Source organism: Lepus europaeus, chromosome 22, assembly GCF_033115175.1.
Source record: "Lepus europaeus isolate LE1 chromosome 22, mLepTim1.pri, whole genome shotgun sequence".
In the NCBI taxonomy this organism is placed as follows: Eukaryota; Metazoa; Chordata; class Mammalia; order Lagomorpha; family Leporidae; genus Lepus; species Lepus europaeus.
The window spans coordinates 30,233,692-30,258,843 of record NC_084848.1 but is presented as its reverse complement, the minus strand read 5'-3'; the positions used below and the strand labels follow the sequence as shown (position 1 = coordinate 30,258,843).

Genomic DNA, 25,152 nt, shown 5'->3' with positions numbered 1-25,152 from the left:
GAACTCCATGAGTTAGCTTTCTTTAGTTGTCTCCATAAGTTAGCTTTCTTTTTTTTTCTTTTTTTTTTTTTTTGACAGGCAGAGTGGACAGTGAGAGAGAGACAGAGAGAAAGGTCTTCCTTTTGCCGTTGGTTCACCCTCCAATGGCCGCCACGGTAGCGCGCTGCGGCGGGCGCACCGCGCTGATCCGATGGCAGGAGCCAGGTGCTTCTCCTGGTCTCCCATGGGGTGCAGGGCCCAAGGACTTGGGCCATCCTCCACTGCCCTCCCTGGCCACAGCAGAGAGCTGGCCTGGAAGAGGGGCAACCGGGACAGGATCGGTGCCCTGACCGGGACTAGAACCCTATGTGCCGGCGCCGCAAGGCGGAGGATTAGCCTGTTGAGCCACGGCGCCGGCCCATAAGTTAGCTTTCTTTAGTTGTAAATAGTGTGTTAGAAAATAACTAAATTTTTTTGGCCATTGATATAGTTTGTCCTATTATGAAAAAATAATTTCAGTGTCATTTCCCTAATTAGGAAGAAAACGCACTTTACAAGTCTTATTTTCTAGCTCAAATCCCTGATGATGAGTCGCTGATGGTTTTCCTTCTCCCCTGCAGCTTCGGGAACTCCTTTACAAATTGCAGTTCGTGTATACCTACATTGCCCCGTGGCAGATCACCTGGGGCTCTGCTTTCCACGCCTTTGCACAGCCCTTTGCAGTGCCCCGTATCCTTCTCGTTATCGCTTCAGAGGAGTGGGCATTTACAGTTTTGATGAGATTGTCAGTTTATAGGCAGACTTTTCACAGGCATAGAATATAGTTCACTGTATGAAAATTATTAGGAAGTCAAACTCTTTAGTTGTCCATACCTATACTGATTTTGTTAGTTTAGCATATATTAGCATTTGTTGCTCACAAATCTTGTGAACATGAGAGAACTGTTAGCTTTTGAAATCAAGTTAATTACAAAAGTTAATGTTTACATATATGAATGTTGAAGTCCAGGAGTGATTCTACTTTTTATTTGAGAGGTAGGAAGAGATAGATGGGGATGGGGAGAGCTGCCTTCCATTCATTCCCAAATGTCTGCAATAGCCCTGGGTCCAGCCAGGAACCAGAGTGAAATCTAGGAGTCAGGGGCCCAGTCCAGATCTCCCACATGTTTGACAGGAAACCAATTACTTGAACTATCATTGCTGCTTCCCAGGGTCTGAATTAGTAGGAAGCTGTAGTGAGAAGCCAGGTATTGAACCCAGGTACTCTAATGTAGGATGCAGGCATCTTAACCAGTAGGCCAGATGCTTGCTTTGCCAAAGCCCAGGAATTTTTAATGCATATGAATATGTTTAGAATTCTTAAATGAAGGTACAAAACAGTTTTTTCATAGTATTATTGTAATTAAGCTTCTAGAATTTTCTGTTTTCATTTCTTGGAAGTATTCTCTAAACAACAGTAAAGATTAATGACTGTAATGATATTGAAATGCAGACTTCTGATATTTGCAGACTTTAATTTTAAACTTTAGAAAATTAAACCCAAACATTTATCCACAAGATTCACATATAGAATTTTAACAAATATGAAGAATCTTAAGAAAGTTTATAGAAAATGCATATTATGAAAAAACAATGCATGGATTTCTAAGGTTTTGCAACAAAATAAACATCTTTTGAAAATTATTTCTGAGACTGGCACTGTGGCATAGCAGGTTAAGCCACCACATGCAATGCTAGCATCCCATGTGGGCGCTGCTCCATTTCCAATCCAGCTCTCTGCTAATGGCCTGAGAAAAGCAGTAAAAGATGGCCCAAGTGTTAGGCCCCTGCCACCCAAGTGGGAGACCCAGAGGAAGCTCCTGGCTCATGGCTTCAGCCTAGCCTAACCCTGGCCATTGCAGCCATTTGGGAAGTGAACCAGCAGATGAAGACTTTTCTCTCTGCCTCAACCTCTCCATCTCTGTAACTCTTTCAAATAAATAAATTGATCTTTGAGGGAAAAAAATTTGAGAGAGAGAAGAGCCAGAATTCCTGTCTGCTTTGTCATTTCCCTTGTGGGGCTGGTGCTGTTCCAGGTCAAAGCCAGGAGCTGGGAACACAATCCAGACCTCCCACATGGTGGCAGGAACCCAAATACTTGAGCTATCACCTGCTACCTCCTGGGGTCCTCATTAGCAGGAAGCTGGAATCAGGAGTGGAGCCAGGACTTGAACTCAAGCACTCCAATATGGGATGCAGGCTTCCCAACCAGTGTCTTAAGCCTATAGGCCAAATGCCCACCCTTAAACTTACCTTTTACTTCCATTTTCCCATAAACTTTTTGAATTAACATTGTACACATTAGCACATACAAGGAGGCTTCAAAAATTCTGTGTAAAAATTGAAGAAGACAATGCATATTTTCCATGAACTCTCTGAGGTCACCTTACATTTATTGGACTCCTTTGAAAACATCACACAGATTGTACTTCTCGTGCCTTTCTCCTGGTACCTCCTTATGCTGTTGAATGACACTCCTCTGTATTTTTCTGGTGAAGTTTGTTTCTCTAATTGTGGTAGTCTAAATGTGTTTACGAGGGTTTTTTGGGTTGGGTTTGGTTTGGGTTTTGGTATGGTAGTAGGGCATGTGCTCAGATGAACGCTGAATTCCTTAACCAGTTTTCCCGTAGATTCAGCCATGTTGTTTGTTCAGGCTGCTGTCTCAGCTTTCTTCTCCACTCCCCTGAACCCCTTCCTGGGAAGCGCCATATTCATCACTTCATATGTTCGACCTGTGAAATTCTGGGAGAGAGACTACAAGTGAGTAAAATGATCACTTGAAAGATAATTGTGTATGGCATATTGACAGCATTAGTATTACAAGTCATTTATGGTTCATAATTTGTTTTAGTTTTGCTAAAATCTATAAAAATTCTTAAAATTTGAGAATTTTATAAAAAATAGAAGAATTTGGGGAAAATTATTCATTCCCTCTGTTTTTCTACTTTGCACATTTTTAAAAACATGGTTCTAATTGAAAGTATAAATTTTTGCTTCTTTTTGCTTTCAGTGCTATTTCGTAGAATAGCGCGGTTCCACATTAATAATACTGGGGAGCTTTATTCTATGCAGTGTTACGTCACTGTATCGTTTTAACAGTTACAGTTAGCTACCTGATAATTTCCTTAGAAACAGCTGGTTATTTCCAGCACTAAGCATTTCTAAGTTACTTCTGCTTTTTCATGAAGATAAAATGTTAATGATATCTTTGGATATGAAGTTTTTTCTTCCTTTCTGTTTAGGCTAGCAATTCAACCTAATTGCCTTGTATGTACTGTCCCCTCCAAATCCCGTTGTATCTAAGGAAGAGTTCTTAGAAAGGAAATTCCTGAGTTATGTATGGAGCATAAATGTTTCCAAAGTTTTAATGTAAACATGCTGATTCAAGCATGATTTGCGAGGGTTTGTGCTGATTTATAGTTGTTCTGGCCATGCCCGTGACTGCCCTTTCTGGTTGTACTTCCACACACTGGCATATTTAACAGGTGAAAACTGATCTCAACTGTTAAACAATGTGTTAGCTAGTAGGATTGGAACTCTACTCTGTTCCTTGATCTAAAACTACTTTTGGTATTTCTCCTTTTGGTGAATTTCATTAATATTTTTATGCTAATCTCCTGTACCAACTTTTAACACCAAATAATGTTCTGTGGCAGCAATTCTTAAAACTTTTTGGTCTCAACACTCCTTAATACTCTTAAAAATTTATTGCAAATACCCCAGTTTTTGGTTATTATTTTTGATTATTTAAGAGGCAGAGACAGAGCACGTATGCACTTCCATTTGCTGGCTTATTCCCTCAGATGCCTTCAGCAGCCAGGGGCCAAAACTGGGAGCCGGGAACTCAATCCAGATTCCCCACAGAGTGGCAGGATCCTAACTACTTGAGGGTCCACGTTAGTAGGAGGCTGGAATCAGAAGCTGGAGCTGAGGGTTTAACCCAGGCACTCTGATGTGGGTTTCTTAACCACTAGTTCAAATCCCCACCCCAAATATTTTTAAATATGCATTTTATCTACCAATATTTCCAGTAATAGAAAAATTTTATAAAAATTTCAAATATCCATTTTAATTAATTTAAAAATAATATATCTATTACATGTTAACATATATAACTTTATTTTTTTTTTTTTTTGACAGGCAGAGTGGATAGTGAGAGAGAGAGACAGAGAGAAAGGTCTTCCTTTTTGCCGTTGGTTCACCCTCCAATGGCCGCTGCGGCCGGCGCATCTCGCTGATCCGAAGCCAGGAGCCAGGTGCTTCTCCTGGTCTCCCATGCAGGTGCAGGGCCCAAGGACTTGGGCCATCCTCCACTGCCTTCCTGGGCCATAGCAGAGAGCTGGCCTGGAAGAGGGGAAACTGGGATAGAATCCGGCACCCCGACCGGGACTAGAACCCGGTGTGCCAGCGCTGCAAGGCAGAGGATTAGCCTGTTAAGCCATGGCGCCGGCCAACATATATAACATTTTAAAATTAAGAATAAGTATATGTCTCTGCTCGCTAGAAAAATTGATTGAGGAGAGTGGCATTGTTTTACAGTTTTGCTAATCTCTTAATGTTTGGCGTATTAAGAGCTGAATTTTTTTAAATCACTTCTAATTTTTTTTAAGATTTATTTATTTATCTGAAATGCAGAGTTACAGAGGCAGAGATAGAGAGAGAGAGAAATCTTCCATCGCTGATTCACTCCCCAAATGGCTGCAACGGCCAGAGCTGGGCCAATCGGAAGCCAAGAGCTGGGAGTGTCTTCCAGTTCTGTGCCAGTGCAGGGGCCCAAGCATTTGGGACATCTTCTACTGTTTTCCCAGGCTATCGCAGAGAGCTGGATCAGAAGTGGAACAGCCAGCATTCGAACCTGCAACCATATGGGATGCCAGCACTGCAGACAGCAGCTTTACCCGCTACACCTCAGCACCAGCCCCAAGAGCTGAATGTGTTTTTTTTGGACCGGCAGAGTTAGACAGTGAGAGAGAAAGAGAGAAAGGTCTTCCTTCCATTGGTTCACCCCCTCAAATGGCTGTCACGGCCGGCGCGCTGTGCCGATCCAAAGCCAGGAGCTAAGTGCTTCCTCCTGGTCTCCCATGCAGGTGCAGGGCCCAAATACTTGGGCCATTCTCCACTGCTTTCCCGGGCCACAGCAGAGAGCTGGACTGGAAGAGGGGCAACCAGGACAGAATCTGGCTGAATTTTTTAATATGTTTTTGCATTCAATTCTGTTGAATATTGTTTTGATTGAAGTATATGAAGAAAATCTAGACTCATTCAGATATATGTTGAAATGTAAAAAAGTAATTTCATAGCCTTTTTAGGACAAATGTGGCTATTTTTTCTTTGATTTTTCTAAAATTCACTAAATTTGTGCAATCTAAAACTATCTGTGAGCTTTTGGAACTCTGTTAGATCAGAATTCACCACTCTGTTTTATATTTTGATCTTTCATGCGTGCATCATTTTATAACATTACTTATTGATCATTTGGAAAGTTTTGGTTCACTGAATAATATAGATCTTCCACATTCTGCCACATTGCATTACACAATGTTTAAAAAACAGTGTTCAGTACTGTCACTACCAATTTCAAAAGAAAACTATCAAGATCCTGGTGATATATATTTTCCATAATTTAGATTTTTACTTAAAAGCTTGAAGTTTGTCACTGTCAACAGATGTTGCCAATTATATTCCAAGAAAGAAGACTTTTTTTCCTTTCTTAGAAAAATCTGTTAAATACCCACATCTTCATAATCTCGGGTTTTTACATCAGCTGATGAAATAAAAAAGATATTTCAAGGGAGAAAAGGCAGCAGTTCAGTTTGCAATTCAGTTACACAAATGTTTTCACTCAAGACAACCTTTGTACTTTAAAATGAAGCAGAACTGTCTTTCCCTGCCCATGTGTTCATAAGAAACAGCAGAAAAAAATTCGCTATGTTTTTGTGTGGTAAAGGAGGGAGAGTGAAATTGATGTTACTGCTAAAAGGGTGCTGTCAGGAGTTTTGTGGTTAGGCCAGTCATGCATTATTTTTTCCAGAGTTTTTCACAAAGTGGTAATATTTGTTTTAACTATAAGTTATAGTTTCTTCCTCTTAATTATTAAACGGTTTTAAAGTATAAAGAAAGTAACTAGATATGCTTTATTTTGTCCCCTTCAGCACAAAACGAGTGGATCATTCAAATACCAGGCTGGCTTCACAGCTTGATAGGAATCCAGGTAATAGCTCTACTGTGAGTAGGAAGAACCGCCAAGCATCTGTATTACACGCGTGTTTTTCTGTTGACTCCCAGCTTGTTCAGAATCCTTCATAGTTTCAAATAGTAATTTCTTTTAAAAACAAAATGTCATTTATTTTATTTTACTTTTGCAAAGTGTATGTGGATTAGAGTATCTAATTTATATACCTTCTTTTATGAAATATATTTTAAGAATGCTGCAGGAACTAAAAAAAACCATTTAAAGATTGTTCTAATATAGGTTAAAAAAAAAGAAGTAGAAAGTATCTAAATTAAAAGTGGTCACTCTAAATCCATTCACGATTTTAAAAAATTTTTGAACAATTTAATTATAAAAGGAACATACTTCAGTATACAAAAGGCTATATATGACAGACCCACAGTCAAAATCTTACTGAATGAAGAAAAGCTAAAAGCATTTCCTGTAATATCTGGAACCACATGAGGAGGTCCACTGTCGTCATTCTGATTCAGTATAGTTTTGGAAGTTTTCGCCAGAGCAATAGGCAGGAGAAAGTAACAAAAGGCATACAAGTTGAAAAGGAGGAAGTCAAATTATCCCTATTTGCAGATGACGTGATTCTACATAGAAATCAGAAGACCTCATCAACATACTATTAAAACAGACAAATACATTAAAGTTGCAGGTTACAAACTCGGCACAAAAAATCAGTTGCATTTTTACATACCTACAGCAAACTCACTGAGAAACTTATAAGAGCAATCTCATTTTAATAGCTACATAAAATAAAATAAAAACTTTAGAATACATTTAAACAAGGATCTGAAAGACCTTTACAATGAGAGTTTTAAAACAATAATGAGCCGGCGCCACGGCTCAACAGGCTAATCCTCCGCCTAGCGGCGCTGGCACACCGGGTTCTAGTCCCGGTCGGGGCACCAATCCTGTCCCAGTTGCCCCTCTTCCAGGCCAGCTCTCTGCTGTGGCCCGGGAGTGCAGTGGAAGATGGCCCAAGTGCTTGGGCCCTGCACCTCATGGGAGACCAGGATAAGCACCTGGCTCCTGCCTTCGGATCAGCGCGGTGCACCGGCCACGGCGACCATTGGAGGATGAACCAATGGCAAAAGAAGACCTTTCTCTCTGTCTCTCTCTCTCACTGTCCACTCTGCCTGTCAAAACAACAACAACAACAACAATGAAAGAAGACACAAAAAAGGGAAGACCTCCCATTTTCATGGTTTGGAAGATTTAGTATTATAAAAATGTCTATATCCCCTAAAGCAGTTTACAGATTGAATGCAATCTCCATCAAAATTCCAATGCCATTCTTCATGGAGCTAGAAAAACAGTCCTAAAATTCATATGAAAGCACAAAAGACTCCAAACAGCCAAAGAACTTTGAACCTAAAGAACAAAACTGGAGGCATCACAATACCTGATACCAGGACGTACTACAGAGCTGTTGCAATAAAACAAAACAAAAACATGGTATTGACATAAAAACTAACACCAGTGGGACAAAATACAAATCCTGGACGTGTGTCCATTTGTCTTCAGCCAGCTGATCATTGACAGAGGGGCCATGAAACATTCCCTGGAGAAAGGAGATGCTGAGAAAACTGAGTGTCCCTGTGCGCAAAAGTGAACCTTCCCTTCTTATCTCTTACCTTATACAAAAATCAACTCAAACTAGATCAAATATCTAAATGTAAGACGTGGAACTATTTGAAGAAAACATACAGGAAACACTTTAAGATGCTGGCCATAGGCAGCCATTTTTTTGAATAAGACCCCCGAAGCACAGACAACAAGAATAAAACTAGACAAAGTAAGTAGCTTCGGCACAGCTAAGGAAACAGTCAATAGAATGAAGACAAAAGCAATAGAATTAGAGAAAATATTTTCAAGTTATACATCTGACAAAGGATTAATATCCAAAATATTATAAGGAATTCAAACAACAAAGACAAAGCAATCTAGTGAAGTGGGCAAAGGATCTAAATAGACGTTTCTTAAGAATTAGAAATGGCAAACAAATACATGAAAAAATCCTGAATATCACTAGCCATCAGGAAAGTGCAAATTAAAACTACAATGAAGTATCATCTCCCCCCAGTTAGAATGGCTATAATCAAAAAGACAAAAAACAATAGGCTGGCAAGGATGTGTGAAAAGGGAACCCTAAAAAAAAGTGTGTGTGTATAGTTTGAATTTGAAATAGTGATTAGTGGATTCTGGACAGGATGTGGGGAGGGCAAAGGTTGGATACTGGGTACAAGAGGTAACCAGTTCTTGTGTTCGGCAGCAGTCTTGACATAACTACAGGTGACGCTAATGTATTCTAAATAAAGAACTGAAGGGGTGAAGCTGCTAGTCTCCAAACAGGAAATGAAAAGGCTAATTGCCTGACATGATTGATTCATACTATGTTTATGTGTTGTAGTATTGCACTGTGCCCTATTAAAAATATTCAACTATTACATGTGATTCAAACTTTTCATTAAAATAAAAAGGCCAGGTATGATGTAGAATATTGTCAGAACCCAATGCTTGTTTTATTAATTAGTTTCCTTCTATCTCCAAATGTTTACAGCAAATATAAACTTAATTTTGTTTAGTGTATTCTATATGGATATGTCATCTAGGAAGGCAGATAACCACTCAAGACAAAGCTTCTGCAGGAGGCACTTTGGTAGTGCTGACATTGTCAAGTCTGGTTCTTAGTTTTCTCATTTGGGTAGTGTCATTTTATTGGCCCTCCAATATTAATTTAATACAGAGAAAATGAATCTCCTGCCCCAAATATAAGAGATTAATGCATCAACCAGAATGCTGAAGTATTAATTTTGTAAAAGAAATGTTATTCCTAAATAGACTGTGGTATTTCTACCATTTAACTCATAAATTCCTTCAAATGCTCTAATCCATCTGAGAAACCAGGTCTGAGAATCAGGTTGATTTTTATAATGAAACTAGACTAAGGAAAACTGGTTATTTTGCTGTTAATGACTTCTGAAGAACCATCGGAGCTACAGTTAAGTGCATAGAAGGGTTTTGAGTTCTCGTGATGCTTTTCATGCTATCTTGTGTAACTCAAAGGCCATGTCCTTAGTCAGAATACACCTTTGTGATGGGCATCCAGAGAATTAGATGCAGTCATTTTACTGACATTAGAATCTTGGGTTCTGCTTTCATTTATTATTTAGTAAACAGTTTAAAGTCCCCACGTTGAGTGTTTTGCTGTTCTCCAACACTGTAATTTGGGTGTCCATTTATAGATGATTGCTTCAGGTGGGGTACTTCTAGAGCGAGCCGTCGCATTTACCAAGTGATGTTTTATCCTAATTTTTTTTTCCTTTAAAGATAAACTTATCATCCTTTTTTTTTTTTTAATCCATTTTTTTAATAGGTTCTTCACTGCTGGGTCTCTGTCCAGTTTATTTTACATAATGTTAACCAGGTTCTTTTTGACTAACTTCTCTTTGATTGGGACTGTCTTACTCAGTCAAATCTCGTATTGTTTTACCCACATCCTTTACCAGATAGTCTGTCTTCTCCTTCTGAATTCCTTTGTCTTTTTCAATTTTCTTGCATAATTGTGTTTATAAAGCACACTTCTCCCATTAGCAATAATGGTTCATAAATTGTGGACTGTTGAAGAGGTGAGAAAGTCCTTCCATCACATCTAATTAAATTCCCATATTCCTCTCTTCAGCTATTTGTCTACTTAAAGGGATCCAAATGCTTCTGTTTCAATATTTTAAAACCACAGCTATTGAGATAGTAATATTTAAAACCAGCATACTGTGGTGCCATCAGAGCCCTTTATCACCTCATTGGTCAAAACTGTGAGTTATGTACATGTTTCCAATGAGAAATGAATTCCTAGTGTTTTTCTTTCTAAAATATGAGGAATTGAGTGATTTTTTAAAAACTTATTGTTGACATTTATTGTGTGTGATAAAATGTTGTCTTAGAAATTAAATTATGCTATCCTTTCTATTGTGATAAAAATGCATAACCAAGTTTGCCATCTTAAAAACTCCCACAATTTCTGGGTGGGAACCATAGATTCAGAGAGGTTATATAACTTTAGCTCTAAATTCTGAAACCTTCCCCATTACCCTATTTTTTCCCATTATCTTTTTTTTTTACATAGAAATTGGAAGAATGTAAGCATTATTTTTCTTATCCTGTAACAATGACACAACCCTAACTAAAAGTTAGCTTTAATATTTTTGAACAGCCTGGTTTGTTGATACAAGGGGGACTTCAGGTGAAAATTATCTTTTTTTAATCCCTTCTTATAGGATCAGATGACAACAACCTGAATTCCATCTTTTATGAACATTTAACCAGATCCCTACAACACAGTCTCTGTGGTGATTTGCTCCTAGGACGGTGGGGAAACTACAGTACAGGGGACTGTTTCATCCTTGCCTCTGACTATCTCAATGCCTTAGTGCACCTCATAGAGATAGGCAATGGCCTGGTCACTTTCCAGCTGCGGGGACTTGAATTCAGAGGTAAGACATTCACTTTTTCTCTAGTGGACTCCTGGGACATCTGGGTTTTATGTATTTATATCTCAAATCAAAAGTAGTCATGAAATTTGATCTTGGGGATTCTAGAGTACGAACAGTGAATAAGCAGTAATTATTACATTTTCTCCCCCCAGATTCTATATTCAAAGAAGAATAATTTTCATGTGATGGCATTGTATTTAAAGCTGGTATCATTAGTGTGTAATTGACTTGTTTCCTTGCAGATGGTGACTACTTTCTGTGTGTGTGTGTGTGTGTTTTTTTTTTTTTTTTTTTTTTTTTTTATAAACAGGCAGAGTTAGACAGTGAGAAAGAGACAGAGAGAAAGGTCTTCCTTCCGTTGGTTTACTCCCCAAATGGCCGCTACCCCGATCTGAAGCCAGGAGCCAGGTGCTTCCTCCTGGTCTCCCATGCTGGTGCAGGGCCCAAGCACTTGGGCCATCCTCCACTGCACTCGCAGGCTAAAGCAGAGAGCTGGACTGGAAGAGGAGCAACCAGGACAGGATCCGGCGCCCCAACCGGGACTAGATTCAACACCTAGAACCCGGGGTACTGGCACCACAGGCAGAGGATTAGCCAAGTGAGCCACGGCGCCAGCCTTTCTGTTCTTTTTTCTATGGTCTCCTGCTATTTGTTTTTTGAGCATTTGCACATATTTGCTAGATGGCTAGGGTGTAGAATGTTGTGGTTTTGTGTCTGGCAAAGATAGCGAACTGAGTTATATTTATATAGACACCATGCTATTGCCCTTGATCATTTTTTTAATTCACATGAAGGTCACATAAAATGAGCCATTTAAAGTGAACAAATCAGTGGCAGTTAGTACATTCCGTGAGGTGTAGCCATCACTTCCAGTTCCAAAACTTTTTCCTGACTCCAAAATAAAACCCTCTAGCCATTAAGGAATTTTGCCCACACTTCCCTCCCACTAGCCCTCTACGATTTCATGTGTTGGGAGGTAAAGCTATTTCTACAGAGAGACTCTTCCATTAGGAAACGTCAGTGTGATACTGTGTAAAGTGAGTAACTTGCAAGCATGGACACACTTGTTAGTGAAGCTAGTGCTTCCCTGAAAGTTACTCTGTTCACTAGCAATAAGACTTTACCTCTGCAGCACTGAAACTAATGCAGTAAACGTTGGTGTTCGTCATTCGTTTGTAATCCATTCTCTCTTTTTCCCTCCTCCTGTTCCCTCTTCCAGAATATCCTCTTCTTACCTTATGGCTGTTTATTTCTGCGTCTCTATCAGGAACCCCATGCTGTTCAATTCTAACCCAACCAGACTCACCTGAAAGCCAGTGCACCCTTCTCACCACCACCTACACCGCTGTGACTTCTAACTTTCTTTTCAGGTTTTCTCACCTGAAAATTTCATCCTCATATTTTATTTGATTTTTAGAAATGTGCATGAGAAAGCTGTTTTTACCTAACATTTTTGTGTGCCATGGAAGGGTGTTTTTCTTAGCATCTGCTCGTTCCTCTGTGTTAATCAGAAATTCTGCAAAACAAAAGATTGAGCCAAATTTCATTCTCCCAGCTTTCACCCCCGGTACTGAGTAGATTCAGATAAATTTTTGGATAAATCCTTTGCTATTAAAACCTTGAAATCAAATTTAGAAACACAGTATCCCTTACTGTCTGACCTCATGCTAGACTGGAATAGGAAGAGACACTGTACGAACTCTTCACTGAGGTGTGATTTTGTTTTAAAAGCAGATTCCGCCACATCACCCCTATACTTAAAATATCCCAGTGCACTTAAAATAGAATTCAAACTCCCTAACATTCGTGATCTGACCTCTGCCACTGTCTCCATCATCCCTTTATACCACTCTGCTTACCGTCTTTCACTTTCCTCGTTGGCTAAATTCTTTACTAAGGCCTCCTGTTCGCCTTCTCTTCACCCAGAAAGTACCTGCCATCCCCCCTCCTCCCACCAGTCTTCCATATAGCTGATTTCTTAATCAAATGTCATTTTCTCAGAGAATCCCTCTCCAGCCACATGGTTCTCTCTCAATTTACCCTGCTTTTACTTCCTTAGCATTTAGCATAGTTACAGTTTTATATTTATCTGTGTATCTCTTTAAAGTTGATTTCTTCTCTGGCCCAGGGGTTGGTAAAGCTTCTGTTGGGAGTCGGATAGTAAAGATGTTACGCTTAGGGAGCCATGCACATTGACTGTGCACATTACTCTGTGGTGGTGTTTTCTTTCAAACGAATCTTTCAAAATACAAGAATGAAATAATTTTGCCAGCCTTTGCTCCAGACTAAAGGTTCCCAAGGATAGAAATCATGTCTGCTTCATTCATCATTATGTATCCAGCACTGACACAGCAATTAACATTGAATACTTATTAAGTGTGTAGAGTGATTAAATAATGGCACTGTATAGCCTTTTATCTCCTTTCTCTTCATTCCTGAACTCTCATGAGGTGTGATTATATTCTTGCTCAATTGTTGATGTAATCTTTAGTTCTTTCCTTTCTTTTTTCTTTCCTTTTTCCTCTTTCTTTTTTAAATATTTATTTATTTGAAAGAGTTAAAGAGAAATGGAGATAAAGGGAGAGATTGTCTATCCTCTGGTTCACTCTCCAGATGGCTGCAATGGCCAGGGCTGGGCCAGGCCAAAGTCAGGAGCCAAGAGCTTCTCTGAGGTCTCCCATGTGGGTAACAGGGACCCAAACACTTGGGCTATCTTCTGCTGTGTTCCCAGGCCATTAGCCAGGAGCTGAATTGGAAGTGGAGCAGCAGGGACTAGTACATGTGCCTGTATGGGATGCCTACATTGTAGGCAGTGGCTTTACCTGCTACACCACAATGCCAGCCCCTATTTTCCTTTTTTTCTAGTGTGACTTCTTGTCCCACTTACCTCTCCCATCAAAATATTAATCGAGATTGTCATTCTCTTGCCAGGCAGATAGTTTGATCTGCTGAGTCATCTGAGGTGTTTCTGGAACTCACTCCATTAACCCTATTTAATTCCTTTGGTTGTCTTTGTCTCTTGTGGTGGATAACTAATTTTAAAAAATGTTTAACAAAAATATCTTGATCAGTTTCTTACCGGTCTTGGTAAAACTCTTTTTGTTTCTTTTCTGTTTTTGTTTTGTTTTTACTGATACTCCCGAGTGTTTTGCTTGTAATTTTTTTCTGAAAATTTTAAATTATCAGTTTTTTGTCTGTGTCAAAATTTTCTGATTGCAGGTTTTACCATGTTAACTTCTCATTTGTAAATGTTACGTATAACTAAGTTTAGTTTTCTGAGTCAACTTTTACATCTCAGAAGTTTGGAATGTGTTTTGGATTCTTTTGTTTTTATTCAAGTTAATTTTAACATGTCTAGCTTTTATGATTGTTAGTTTTATTTATTTTTACCAGATATTTGCTGTGAAGTAACTGAAAGAGGTAGTCAATCCAAGGAACAACTAGTAATAGTTCTTCATGAATATTCTAAAATTATTTTCCCAGTTTCAAAATTCTTTTTTCAATTACTAATATTAAATCTTGAATTGACTTTACTTTTGGAGAAGACTACATTGCTGGTAGGGGTGCTGAGGTTGAAAGTAGTGCTGCTTCCTGCTTTAACCCAGCTACCTTCTCCTTGTTATAAAGACACAGGAGTATAAATGTCAGGACCTCCAGATTCCCTCTACGCACAACTAACTGTGATCTGCCCACAATGTAGGTCTCATTATGATACAGCCTAACTTAAAAGTCTTTTATCAACTTCCCAGGCAGATGGCAAAATGAATAATAACATATAAAACCCAAGGCATAATTCCAGCATCATGTACTATAATAATAATGCTGATAATAATAATGACTCAGTATTTTATGTATATGTATTGGTACTTTTAAACCCTGTGTGTATATATATTTCTAGTATTGATCATCTATAACAGTCAACCATAGCATTCATGAGTGGTCTTCAAAACATTCATGGAAAATATGTGTTATGAAAAACCATGCATGGAATTCAAATTCTTAAGGATTTATTTGTGTTTTATTTGAAAGGCAGAGAGATGGAGAGAGATCTTCCATCCACTGTTCAGTCCCCAAATGTCCACAATAGCCAGAGCTGGGTCAGGTCAAACCAGGAGCTTGAATATCAGTTTGGGTTTCCCACGTGAGTGACAGGGAACCAAGTATTTAAACCATCACCTGCTGCTTCCTGTGTTGCACATTAGCAGGAAACTGGATCAGAAGCAAAGGAGCCAAGACTCAAACCAGGCACTGCGATATGGGATATGGGCATCCAAGCAGCATTTTTACCACTGTGTCTTTGTGTGTCTGCCCCACACTTAGAAATAAATTTTTTACACCAAAACAGACTTTATGTTTTAATTCCATTTTCCACAAGCTTTTAGGGTATCCTGTTATGTTACTCTTTTAATGTCTAGTTCAAGATATACTATGTAACATTGTATAACATTATTAGAGAAGTGTTAGTTAATGGATTTAAACACAAAAATGAAATAATAGAATTATTGAGGATTCCAGAGTACTAAACAATGTATCTCCTTAGTTTGGCCAAAATTGCTTCTCAGCCTTGTGGTTCATCAAACCATCTGTATCATCAGCTGGGTTTTATGGCAAATACTTCTCAAAGCAGGGTTTTTTAAATGTGGATGCTGTATGTACTGCCTTTAAAAGGAAAAAATTACTATGAAATCTGATTTAATTTTATTATACGTAACTTACATATATGCCTATATACACTTTATACTCTTTACATACAATAAAAAAATTACAAATTAAATGGAAGTAGAGCCATAGAACAAAATAAAAATTAACACTGAAGTAATAGATGTTTATTTTCCTGGCCCTAGAGTGCTATTGATCTATTTTATTTATAACGTGTTCTTATTTTTTTTTTACTTCTTTTTAACTTCAGTAACAGTAAGTCAGAGAATTCCTTTTAGGTAAGTGTCTTGTATAAAAGAATGTAACTTCAGGGTGGATGTTGAGCTTTGCAGTTAATATGCCCACGTTTGGGACCAGCATTGTGGCATAGCTGGTAAAGCCACAGCCTGAGATGCCAGCATCCCATATTGGCACCAGTTCATGTCCAGGCTACTCCACTTCTGATCCAGCTCCCTGCTAATGTGCCTGGGAAAGCAGTAAGATGACCCAAGTGCTCAGGCCCCTGCACCCGTAGCTCCAGGCTCCTAGTTTCTGCCTGGCCCAGCCCCAGTCATTATGGCCATCTGGGGAGTGACCCAGATTATGGAAGACCTTTTTTTCTGTAGCTCTGCCTTTCAGATAAACACATCTTAACTGGAATACCTGGGTTCAACGCCCAGCTCTGATTTCCTGGCTTCAGCTTCCTGCTAATGTAGACCCTGAGAGGCAGAGATGATAGCTCAAGTAACTGGGGTTCACTAGAGACCTGTATTGAGTTCCCAGCCCCCAGCTTTTGGCCTCCAACCTGGGGCCTTTGTGGGCATTAGGGGAATGAAAAATGTGATAAAAGCTCTCTGTCTCTCAAGTAAATAGATAAAAATTTATAATTATAATAATGGATAAAAAATGTAACTTCAAAGATTGGTTTCTGGTACAGAACAAGAAGACTATATTTTGAAAGCTTCTAACAAGGTAAGCCTCAAATATCAGTAATTTTATCAACTGCTCGGAATGGACAAAGAAAAATTTAATCATGTATCTAATATTCAATTATAGTGAACAGTTATATGGTGAAATAAATAGTGTGTGTGCTATTCTGCTCTCAGGATGGGCATCATGCTGGTAAAGAGAGCCTGCATTGTTCTGAGTTCTGCATGCCTGTCTGTATTCCTTTTTCCAAGAAGAGTCAGTTCCTACCCCACTATACCTTGTTTTAGCTAAAAATTTCAAGAGTACCTTCACTTACCCATTTGACCTTCATTTGATAGAAATGCAATTGTAACGGATGACCTCGTGGCGCAATGGTAGCGCGTCTGACTCCAGAAATGCAATTGTAAACCTATTTGAAGAGTTTGGAAATCAGTTGTCAGAATTAAAATTATTATACTGCACAAATTCCCAGAACCTTTAATATACTAAAATACATTGTGATTTTGTAGATAAATATTAATGTACTTGATTTCTGGAATTTGCTACAATTTTAATGAGTAGTACAGGTAAATCAATTACAAACTTCTAATCACAATACAGTGTATCTTTTTTTCCAAATCTCTGTGTCCTTAAGGCATTTTCTCCCACCTTGTATTTTTTGTTCATTTATAATAATCTGTCTCTTCTTTTTTGTTTTTCTTTTCCCCTTCTTTTTAAGGCACCTATTGTCAACAACGGGAAGTGGAGGCCATTACTGAAGGTGTGGAGGAAGATGAAGGATTCTGCTGTTGTGAACCTGGCCATATTCCCCACGTGCTTTCCTTTAATGCTGCATTTAGCCAGCGCTGGCTAGCCTGGGAAGTAATTGTCACCAAGTATATTCTGGAGGGTTACAGCATCACTGACAACAGTGCCGCTTCCATGCTTCAGGTCTTTGATCTTCGGAAAGTACTCACCACTTACTATGTCAAGGTAGCAGTGTGTTGCTACTTAGATTTTTGTTCTGTTTTAAAATTTAGTCAGCCAAAAGGCAGAGTTACAGAGAGGCAGAGGCAGAGAGATAGAAAGAGATGTCTTCCGTTCGCTGGTTCACTCTCCAAATGGTCACAATAGCTAGAGCTAGGCTGATCCGAAGCCAGGAGCCAGGAGCTTCTTCACTTCCAGCTCTTCCATTCGGGTCCAGGGGCCATCCTCCACTGCTTTCCCAGGCCCTAGCAGAGAGCTGGCTCAGAAGTGGAGCTGCCAGGACTTGAACATGGGATGCTGGCACTGCAGGCTGCAACCTCACCCGCTATGCCACAGCACTGGCCCCCCTACTTAGATCTTGAGATAATCAAGGCTTTTCTTGGGAAAGATATATAGGAGAGTACTTCTAGAAGTTCATGATAAATAGAATTAAAAGGTATTTATTCTGCTATAAAAAACGGAAATCCATGCATATAAGAGGTCTTGAAATTTTCATGAAAAAATACAAAGAGCTCTACACCAAAACCAACAGCTCATTAAAAAAAAGATTTTTAATAATTTGAGAAACAGGGGCCAGTGCTGTGGCGCACTAGGTTAATCCTCCGCCTGCGGCACCAGCATCTCATATGGGCGCCAGTTCTAGTCCCGGTTTCTCCTCTTCCAGTCCAGCTCTCTGCTGTGGCCCGAGAAGGCTGTGGAGGATGGCCCAAGTGCTTGGGCCCTGCACCTGCATGGGAGACCAGGAAGAAGCTCCTGGCTTCGGATCGGTGCAGTGCTGGCCATGGCGGCCATTTGGGGAGTAAACCAATGGAAGGAAGACCTTTCTCCTCTGTGTCTCTCTCTCTCACTGTCTAACTCTATCTGTCAAACAAACAAAAAAAAAATTTGAGAGACAGAGTTCCCATCCTTCTTGTTCACTCTTCAGATGCTGGTTGGGAGCTGGAAACTCAGTGCAGGTCTCCCATGGCAGTGGCATGGATGCAAGGACTTGGGCTATCACCAGCTGTCTGCTAGAGTCCACTTCAGCAGGAAGCGGGAATAGGGAGCCGGAGCCAGGATGTCAACCCAGGCATCCAGTATGGACCATGGCAGCCCCAGCTTGTATCTTAACCACTAGGATAAATGCCTGCTCTCAGATTTATCTGTTAATTCCATTTATCCATAAACTTTTTTAAGGACCTTCTGTGTGTATATGTGTTGGGAGGTGGGGGTGTTGTTAACTTGTGTTTTGTCTGTAAGTTAGTGATTTAATTATCTGGTACCCATAAAAGTCAGTAAAAATATATGTAACAAAGGTCTTAACTGTTTTCTTTATTGATACTTAAATATGTTTGTATATTAATGATAATTACTAATGTTTATAGCTTACATGTTCTGAGCTTTGTGCAAAGAAATAAATGCACACATGTGTATCTTTAAAGAATTGTTACTTACTTTTTTTTTTCTTAAGATTTATTTATTTGAAAGGCAGAGTTACAGAGGCAGAGAGAGAGAGAGAGAGAGAGATCTTTCCATCTGCTGGTTCACTCCCAAAATGGCCACAACGGCCAGAGCTGAGTTGATTGAAGCTAGGAGACCGGAGTTTCTTCTGGGTTTCCCACATGGATGCAGGGGCCTAGGCACTTGGGCCATCTTCCACTGCTTTCCCAGGCACATTTACAGGGAACCGGTAATTCCAGTCCAATGATTGGAAGGGGAGCAGCTGGGACTTGAATGGACGCCCATGTGGGATGCATTCACTGCAGGCAGCAGCTTTACCCACTGCACCACAACATGTGTTTTAGAAATAAGCATCCAAATTAACTTGCTTGGCTTCTAGCGTGTAGAGTTTGGGTTTTAATACCTGAGTTTGACTCCTGAACTCAGCTCTGCCAGTTGCAGGAGTGAACCATCATATGGAAAACCTCTCTCCCTTTCCCTCTCCCTCTCCCTCTTTTCCTCTCTGTAACTGCTTTTCAAATAAATAAATAAATAAATATATATTTTTTAAAAATGCAAGTAACACTTCTTTAAAGATACACATACGTGTGTATATTCTTAAAAGATAGGCAGAGTAAAGTATTTTTGAATCACACTACCACTAGAGATAGTTGGAATTTATTCCATTGAGGAACTAGAGTTAATTCAAATTGTGATTTAACCTGAATTATTTTCATCTTTTCCACATTAGGGTATCATTTATTATGTTACAACCTCCTCCAAATTAGAGGAGTGGCTTGCTAATGAGACCATGCAGGAAGGGCTGCGTCTGTGTGCAGATCGAAATTATGTTGATGTGGATCCGACATTTAATCCCAACATTGACGAGGACTATGACCATCGACTAGCAGGCATATCCAGGGAGAGTTTCTGTGTGATTTACCTCAACTGGATAGAGTATTGTTCTTCCCGAAGAGCAAAGGTGAGATTTGTTTATTCTGCCTGCAATTCATTGAACCCAGGTTTTTCCAGAGATGGGAAGAATAACCTTGTTGTTGTGAGGTCAGTTTTTCTAGTCTTTCCTCTCTCTTACCCTCTCTGGGTAAGAGAACTTGTCTGGGTCCCTAGGCTGGGCCAAACCAGCTCTGTGAAAACAAGTTAAAGGAAGTAGCCTCAGGGCCAGTGTTGTGGCTTTGCAAGTAAAGCCACTGCCTGTGACACCATCATTCCATGTGGGTGCTGGTTCGGGTCCCAGTTGTTCCACTTACAATCCAGCTGCCAGCTAATGCACCTGGGAAAGCTTGGGCCCCTGCAGCCATGTGAGAAACCCAGAAGAAGCTCTTGGCTTTGGCCTGACCCCAGCTCCAACCATTGCAGCCATTTGGAGAGTGAACCCTCTCCCTCCCTCTGTAACTCTTTCAGATAAATAATTTTTTTTAAAGTGGCCTCTCCCGCTTCATTTGCAGTGTCTTAACCTAATCTCCTCTACCCTGTGCACGCACATCTCTACATACAAATTCAGATTATAGTCATTGCTTTCCAAAATCTAGTCCCTAAGAAAATTTCAGAGTTCCCACTCTACTCGCTGGACTCAGATAGAAACTATAGAAAGTGCTATTTAATAGAATGATGGAAATGTCCTATGTTGTCTGGTATCACATACAGCTATTAAATACTTGAAGTGTGGCTGGTACAACTAAAGAACTAAAGAACGTAATGTTTTTAAGTTTTATATAATTTTAATTGATTTACATGTAATGCTCCATATTTTTGATCGTTAGTGTATTGACAGTGTATGTCTAGACCATTGACTTACAAATGTTGATGTAGGCAAAGGTGACCTAGGACTTGCAAAGATGCAGATTCCTCACCAGAGAGATTCGTTCACTCAGATTAGGCTGGGGATGTGAGAGATGTGATGCTGTGGGTGATTTTAATCCAGGTGATTCCCAGTCCTCATATCAGGATAAATTGTCTTATCCTGAAGGTGAGAAGAGCGACTTAGACTTCAGCTGCCAGTTCCTTGGTCTTACAACTGCCATGGCAATGTTGCATTACCATGCAGCATTAACCACAGTACCAAGACCTGTGACTCCAAAGCTAATTCCTATCACCACTGTTGTTTTCAAAGCAAAAACCTTGTGTGGCTGAACCACCAGCATCCTATGTACAGATTTACTCAATACCATAGAGCGTAGTTAGTCACCTTGACAAGCAGGGCCTCCCTTCATCATGGTCGGGGCAGCACCCCTGGTGTATTCCTTTCCTTCCAGCTAGTTAGAGGAACGTACTCTGTTCTATCAACATCTTTTCTCTTTATTTCATCAGTAAGAATGGTAGCACCCTTGTGCCTCCTGTCTGAGCGGTAGCAACTTACACTGAGCAGAGTAGTATATTTTTAAAGAAGGAATAATGGATAAAATAACCTCATAGGAGGCTCAAAAAAGACCAATAGACAACATCTGAAAATAAAGGCTCTCAACTTCTCTTCTTCCACACATATAACAAATAGTTTTATCTTTTCATAAATATTCTTCAAGTGCTTTGCATATCACTCTGCAGTCCTCAGCATACTTTGTGGGGTAGGTGAGGAGGAGAGGCATTATATTCTACTAGCCCTTCTCTGGCTTAGATGACGCTACTTTTGTTTGGATTTAACTGTGATCACCTGAGCTAGGAGCTCACTGTCTCCCTTATCCGAAACAGGACTCCATCCTACCTAGACTTACAGACTTACTCTCTTAGACTTCTGCTGAGGTCATGGGCATTACTGGAAGCAGTCCTCCTAATTGCTTCTGTGTCATATATTCAAAAGGTCTTCCTCCAAACTTGGGTGTCCCTCTTGTTCTCACTAGGTCACCTGCCGTATGCTGGACTCCTGGAATCCCTGTGGGAAACAGTGATCAGCTGTGTGTTTCCAGCGGTGTACTCTCCCTCCTACTCTATAGTTTTTCATCTCTGAATCACCATTCCCAGAATAGCCTCGTGCCGAGGAAGTTTGTATATTATGCCATGAAGATTTGCTGATTCCAAGCTCTAGTACCCTCACCTGAATGTTGGAAAGGTGTTTCTAACTGGCATATTACCCGGAAATAAAAAAAGCATTCTAATCTAATTGAGTTCTTTATCCTCTCTCTCTGACTTTATGTCAAATACTTACATCCTTTTCTGATAACTAATGTTCTTTGTTTTCTAAAGCCCCTGGATGTGGACAAAGATTCATCCCTGGTAACTCTTTGTTACGGACTTTGTGTTCTGGGACGGAGAGCCCTGGGGACTGCATCCCACCATATGTCCAGGTAAAGGAGGCATTTCTGTTTTCAAGAAGAGATTATAGGAAGCTGAGTAACCTAAATTTGAAATCATTTTTATGGATACATTTATTTTATACTAATTTATTGCAAAAGTCTCTCTAGATTTTTTATTTTTTATAAATCTTTTTGCTATACACAGTTGAGTTCTAACTGATTAACAGAACTGGCTTTTAAAATTCACACATTAGAGTAGCATTGGTAATGATGATTTATTGAATTTAAGACATTTTACTGAATCTTGTTGAAGAATGGGATGGGAGAGGGAGAGGGAGATGGGATGGTTGTGGGTGAGAGGGAGGTTATGGGGGGAAAAGCCACTATAATTCAAAAGTTGTACTTTGGAAATTTATATTTATTAAATAAAAGTTGAAAAAAAGACATTTTATGACATCATGCTCCCATAACGGTTGATTAGTCTCCTTCCATTTACGTCTATTTTTATTTTTCCACTGATCCTTGCAGTCTTTATCCAGAGCATATATGCTTTGAATCTAGTTTTGTATTAGATTCTGGGACTCTAAATATAAACCAAACTTCCTTACATTTACATACAAGTGAATTAGAGTTAAGAATACCACATTTTAAATTTCTTGTATGATTATTCATTTTCCATTAGGCCTTCCTTTGTTTCCACATACACTTCTTTGCCTGTTTATTTTTGTAAAGTCAGTGGCTTGTAAACAAGGGTCCCAGGCCAAAGAGGCCTTATGTCTCGTGATTCTGATTCCAGAGTCTGATTTGAGTTCCGGGACTCTCTGATGCACAGCCAGATGTAAGAGTCAAGGTTATGAAAGACTTATGTCAAAATATGTGAACTTTTATCTCCAATCTTAACAGTAATTTAGAGTCATTCCTCTATGGATTGCATGCCCTATTTAAGGGAGATTTCCGTATTTCTTCAATTCGAGATGAATGGATCTTTGCTGACATGGAATTGCTAAGAAAAGTGGTAGTCCCTGGAATCCGTATGTCCATTAAACTTCACCAGGTAAGAAGACGAGATTTTCCTTATTTGTTACTGGTATTTACTGGCACTTTTTCATTTGATATTCAAATTATGATTCTTAGGAACCTTTTGGGAAACACTCTTAATCTGAACCAAAGAAAAACATGATTCATGGCAAGATATTAAATTTTTTTTAAGATTTATTAATTTATTTGAAAGGCAGAGTTACAGAGATGCAAAAGCAGAGAGAGAGAGAGAGAGAGAGAGAGAGAGAGAGGGAGAGGTCTTCCATCCACTGTTCACTCCCCAAATGGCTGCAATGGCCAGAGTCAGGCCGATCCGAAGCCAGGAGCCAGGAGCCTCTTCACGCAGGTCCAGGGGCCAAAGGACTTGGGCCATCTTCTCTTGCTTTCTCAGGCCATAGCAGAGAGCTGGATCAGAAGTGGAGCAGCCAGGACTTGAACCGGTGCCTATATGTGATGCCAGCACTGTAAGCGCTGACTTTACCCACTAAGCAGCAGCACTGGCTCCAAAATATTAAATTTTATTAAGATTTATTTATTTATTTGAAAGGCAGAGTTACACAGAGAAAGGAGAGGCAGAGAGAGAGAGAGATCTTCGATCCGCTGGTTCACTCCCCAATTGGCTGCAATGGCCAGAACTATGCCGATCCGAAGCCAGGAGGCAGGAGCTGCTTCTGCATCTCCCAAGCAGGTGCAGGGGCCCAAGGCCTTGGGCCATCTTCCACTGCCTTCCCAGGCCATAGCAGAGAGCTGGATCGGAAGAGGAGCAGCCAGGTCCTGAACTGATGCCCATATGGGAAGCCAGCACTTCAGGCCAGGGCGTTAACCCGCTGCGCCACAGTGCCTGCCACAAGATATTAAATCTTGATATTAAATCAGAGCATGAGCCTGTGTTTGTAGCAGTAAATTTCCATATTAGTATTATAGAATGATCTGGGCATAAAAATTTAAGCAGTTATAAGCTGGAAATAATTCTTTGGCCCCTGTGCTGCTGGTTTTGCCTTCATGTGATTGTAGTTCACTTCTCTTCCATGGATGAACATTGGCTCACTACAAATAAGGTGTAGTGACACCTCCAGAGACTCTCAGAGCTACTGTTCCTGACCTGTGAGTTTCATTTAGTACATTACACAGAACAATACATAGTTACCACTTATGTTGCCTTAGTTAAAAAAAACAAAACAAACAAACAAAAAAAACCCTCATAGGATAATAAAATTCAAATGAGGCTCTGCAGTGCCTTTCCAAGGCTCTAAGTCAGAATATAGTGTGAGAGTGAATTCTGACATTTGCTCCTTCAGTCGTTCCTCTTAACTGCAGTTATCAGAGCTGATGGAGACTACATGGTGAAACTCATTTAAATCCATGTGCTATACTCAGATCTGTTTATTTTTCCCCCAAATACAAGGTGAGTTGCTCTTCGAGTGATGGCTTCATCCACAGTGTTGGCCTGGAGGTCGTTTCCCAGATCTTTCAGCAGCATTACTAGTAAGGGATACAGACTTTGAACATCTCTGAAAAGTGAAAGGCTGTTTTGAAGGTGTCGGGGAAACTGCACATTTGGGATTAAACAGAATTTTCTATCTACAGACTAGCTTTAGAGTTGAGACAGAATTCTGTGTATTTAAAAGATGCTAACTTGAGGAGAGTACTTTTGGTGCAGCAGGTAAAGTTATGACACTGCTTGGTTCACTCACATGCCATATCAGGGTGAACCAGCAGATGAGAGATTTGTCTCTGCCTCTCTGTCTCTGTCACTGTGTCTGTCTCTCCCTCTCTCAGTAGAAATTTGGGAACAGTGTTGTGGCATCGTGGCATAAGCCACTTCTTGGATGCCTGCATCCCGTGTTAGAGTGCGTGAGTTTACGTCTCAGCTCCTGTGCTCCCAGTCCGGTCTCCTGCTGATGCGCACCCTGGGAGGACCCAAATGCTTGGGTCCCTCCCACCCGTGTGGGAGCCCCAGCTGGAGCCTTCGGGCTCCTTGCTTAGGCCTAGCTGAGCATTGTGGGCATTTGAGAAATTAACAAGTAGAGATCTTTCTCTCTCTCTCCCTCTCTCCCCGTCTCTCCCTTTTATTTTATTTTAAAGAAAGGCAAAGGTACAGAGAAAGAACGAGAGAGAGAGAGCAATCTTCCATCTGCTGATTCTTTCCCCAAATGGCCACAACAGCTGGGGCTGT

The 25,152-nt window shown here is 40.1% G+C and overlaps 1 protein-coding gene across 6 annotated transcripts in view; it reads left to right on the top strand.

Moving 5' to 3' along the window:
- Positions 1-25,152, top strand: part of PCNX1 (pecanex 1) — a 193,755-nt gene that overhangs the window by 149,258 nt on the left and 19,345 nt on the right. For all 6 annotated transcript variants that reach the window (XM_062181387.1, XM_062181386.1, XM_062181383.1 and 3 more), the window contains 8 exons: positions 600-708; positions 2,649-2,778; positions 6,171-6,229; positions 10,522-10,737; positions 17,024-17,277; positions 19,442-19,672; positions 21,889-21,989; positions 22,842-22,992. In XM_062181387.1, coding sequence (XP_062037371.1) covers positions 600-708; positions 2,649-2,778; positions 6,171-6,229; positions 10,522-10,737; positions 17,024-17,277; positions 19,442-19,672; positions 21,889-21,989; positions 22,842-22,992 — 1,251 coding nt within the window. The remainder of the gene's footprint in view (positions 1-599; positions 709-2,648; positions 2,779-6,170; positions 6,230-10,521; positions 10,738-17,023; positions 17,278-19,441; positions 19,673-21,888; positions 21,990-22,841; positions 22,993-25,152) is intronic.